Source organism: Parus major, chromosome 8 (genome assembly GCF_001522545.3).
Source record: "Parus major isolate Abel chromosome 8, Parus_major1.1, whole genome shotgun sequence".
NCBI lineage: Eukaryota > Metazoa > Chordata > Aves > Passeriformes > Paridae > Parus > Parus major.
The window spans coordinates 30116068-30118805 of NC_031777.1; the positions used below are offsets into that span (position 1 = coordinate 30116068).

At 53.2% G+C, this 2738-nt stretch overlaps 1 protein-coding gene across 1 annotated transcript in view; it reads left to right on the top strand.

Annotated features, from left to right (window-relative positions):
• The window catches only part of LOC107207898 (interleukin-12 receptor subunit beta-2), a 15983-nt gene extending 13493 nt beyond the window's left edge, over positions 1-2490 (top strand). The window contains exons 11-14 of the mRNA XM_033516253.1: positions 195-332; positions 577-664; positions 1284-1383; positions 1672-2490. Coding sequence (XP_033372144.1) covers positions 195-332; positions 577-664; positions 1284-1383; positions 1672-2010 — 665 coding nt within the window. The 3' untranslated portion in view covers positions 2011-2490. The remainder of the gene's footprint in view (positions 1-194; positions 333-576; positions 665-1283; positions 1384-1671) is intronic.
• The last annotated feature ends 248 nt before the right edge of the window (positions 2491-2738 follow it).

Sequence of the window (2738 nt, forward strand, 5' to 3'; positions counted from 1 at the left end):
TTCTTCTTCCTTTTCTTTTTCCTTATTCCTCTTCCTCCTCTTCTTTTTCCTCCACTTTTTCCCTCTTCTTCCTTTTCTTTTTCCTTATTCCTCCTTTTCCTCCTCTCCTCCTCTCCTTCCCTTTATCCAGAGCCCAGCTGAAGGCAGCAAAGCCCGGTGCCAGGCTCTCCATCCCCATCCCGGTTTTCCTCCAGCCGTTCCCGCTGGGAAGGTTCCTCGTTCCCTGCACATCCCGGTCCTGCAGCCCGGGGAGCACCACGAGCTCTGGATGACAGCGGCGACAGCGGCCGGGGAGGGCCCCCGGGGCAACAGCGACAGCGTCTGCCTGGAGGGTAAGGAACCCGTGCCAGGCTGCTCCTTGCCCTTGCATCCTCCTTTCCACACTCTGGGAATGCTCTTCCTGCTCCTCTGAAATCCCTGGAGCTCCCCAAGCCTTCTGATCTCTTGGTTCCTGAAGATTTGTTGTTTCAGCTTCAGCTTTGAGCTCCCAGAGATGTCTCCTCGGAGCTGAAGGGTGGTTTATTCATGAAGCACATAAAGATTTGAGGTTTTTTTCATATTTTTGGTGCATTTCAGGTGCTGGGGACTGGCTGACTCTGGTGCTCGTCTGCAGCTTCCTCATCCTCTCAGCCTGTGTTTGTTCTGTGCCTCCAGCCAGGAAAGTGTGAGTGGATCCAGTGGCTGTGTCCCAATAAAACCGGGCTGTTTGTTGGGAGGGATTAAATCCCAGAATGGTTTGGGTTGAAAGAGATCTTAAATCCCACCCAGAGCCACTCCTGCCATGGCAGGGGCAGCTCTCACTGTCCCAGGCTGCTCCAAACCCATCCAGCCTGGCCTTGGGCACTGCCAGGGAGGGATCCAGGGTCAGCCCCAGCTGGGCCAGTGCATTTTAAAAACCTTTTCTCACTTCTAATCTAAATCAACCCTCTTTTAGTTTAAAGCCATTTTCCCTTGTCCTACCTGATGGTTGTGCCCCTTCATGAGCGTGAAACAGTGAGGATTGTCCAAAATGAAGCTTTCAGAGTACATGAACGATAATAAAATCAGGCTCTGACATTAAAATACACCTGCAGTCCATGGATATTGTGAATTTTTAACAAGGTCTTAAAACCAAGCAGAAGGGCAGCAATCCTTGGGAATTAACCCTACCCAGCCAAGAGCTCTGCAGGTCCCTCTGAGGGCAGATCCACAATCACACCTGGCTTAATTCCACAGCCAAGGAGCACAAAGGTGCTGCAGGTCTCACCATTGACGTTTTTAATTGTATTTATCCCCTGCTGCAGATTCCAGTGGCTCCTGTCCCTCCTCCTGCCACAGTGGCACAGCAAAGCCATTCCTGACCCTGCCAACGCCACGTGGGCCAAGAGCTTAACAGCTACCAAGGTAAATTAGAGGGGTTTTTTCATTCTAATCCCAAAACCTACATAAAAAACAACCAAAAAAAATAAAAAAAAAAATAAAAAGCAATTGGAGCCATGGCAGGCAGTAATCTCCTAAAGCAGCAAATCCAGCAATCTCTGGCAGAGGATAATCTCCGCTGGAGGAGACTGGAGGATGTGCTGGGCAAATTAAACACCACAAGAACTCAGAGATCTTTTGTTTTTATCTGGATATGTGGCTGTGGAGTCCCGGGAGCTCCGTGCCGGGATTTATCCCGTGTTTCCCCCGCAGGCGGAGCTGAGCGCTCCCTCCAGCCCCTTCCTGCCCAGCGCCTTCCAAGAGCCCGAAACGACCCCGGTGGAGGAGAGTTGGGCTGAGCCCCCCGAGCCTGGGGACAAACTGCTGGTGGGCAGCGCTGGCAGCAGGGGACACTGGCCACGGGAGCAGCAGCTCTACCAGAGGCTGCTGCTGGAGCCCGAGTACATCTCCAGCCCCGGCCCCTCCGCACGGAGCCCCGAGCCCGAGCCCGAGCCCATTCCCCTCTTCCCGTTCCTGCCCCCCGGGCCCTGCTGCCAAGGGAATCTGAGTCTGGAGGGAGTGAAACTCAGCGGCAGCTCCTTCCCGAGGTAGGCAGGTGGCGATGTGAGCCCGGCAGGAATTTGGGCACTGTGGGTGACTCTGGTGCTCGTCTGCATCTTCCTCATCCTCTCAGCCAGGAAAGTGTGAGTGGATCCATCGGCTGTGTCCTGATAAAACCGGGCTGTTTGTTGGGAGGGATTAAATCCCAGAATGGTTTGGGTTGAAAGAGATCTTAAATCCCACCCAGAGCCACTCCTGCCATGGTAGGGACAGCTCCCACTGTCCCAGGCGGCTCCCAGTCAGCCCAGCCTGAATTTTGTCACTTTGCAGAGTATTTTGGTGTTTCAATGTGATCTCAGCCTCGAATTTGGCACTTTGCAGAATATTTTAGTGTGTTTTGATATGAGCCCAGCCAGGATTTTGGCACTTTATGAAATATTTCAGTGTTTCAGCACAGCCAGTCCAGTCCCATGTGACACCTCCAAGTGACAAAACCCTTCCCCAGTCACCCCTCACCACAGCTGCTCCTCTGCAGCCTGGAGTCAGAGCTACAGCTGGGGATACCAGAGACGGATTTGGGGATTTGGGGAGCCCTTGATGCAGCCTGGGCTGCACCCACTGTCCCACGAGTGCTTCAGCCTGGCTGGATCAGAGCTGGAAATCATTTCCTCCTGAAAGAGCAAGGAACTGCAAAAGGGAGGGATGGAAAGGCAAAAGGGAGGGATGGAAAGGGAAAAGGGAAGGATGGAAAGGCAAAAAGGAAGGATGGAAAGGCAAAA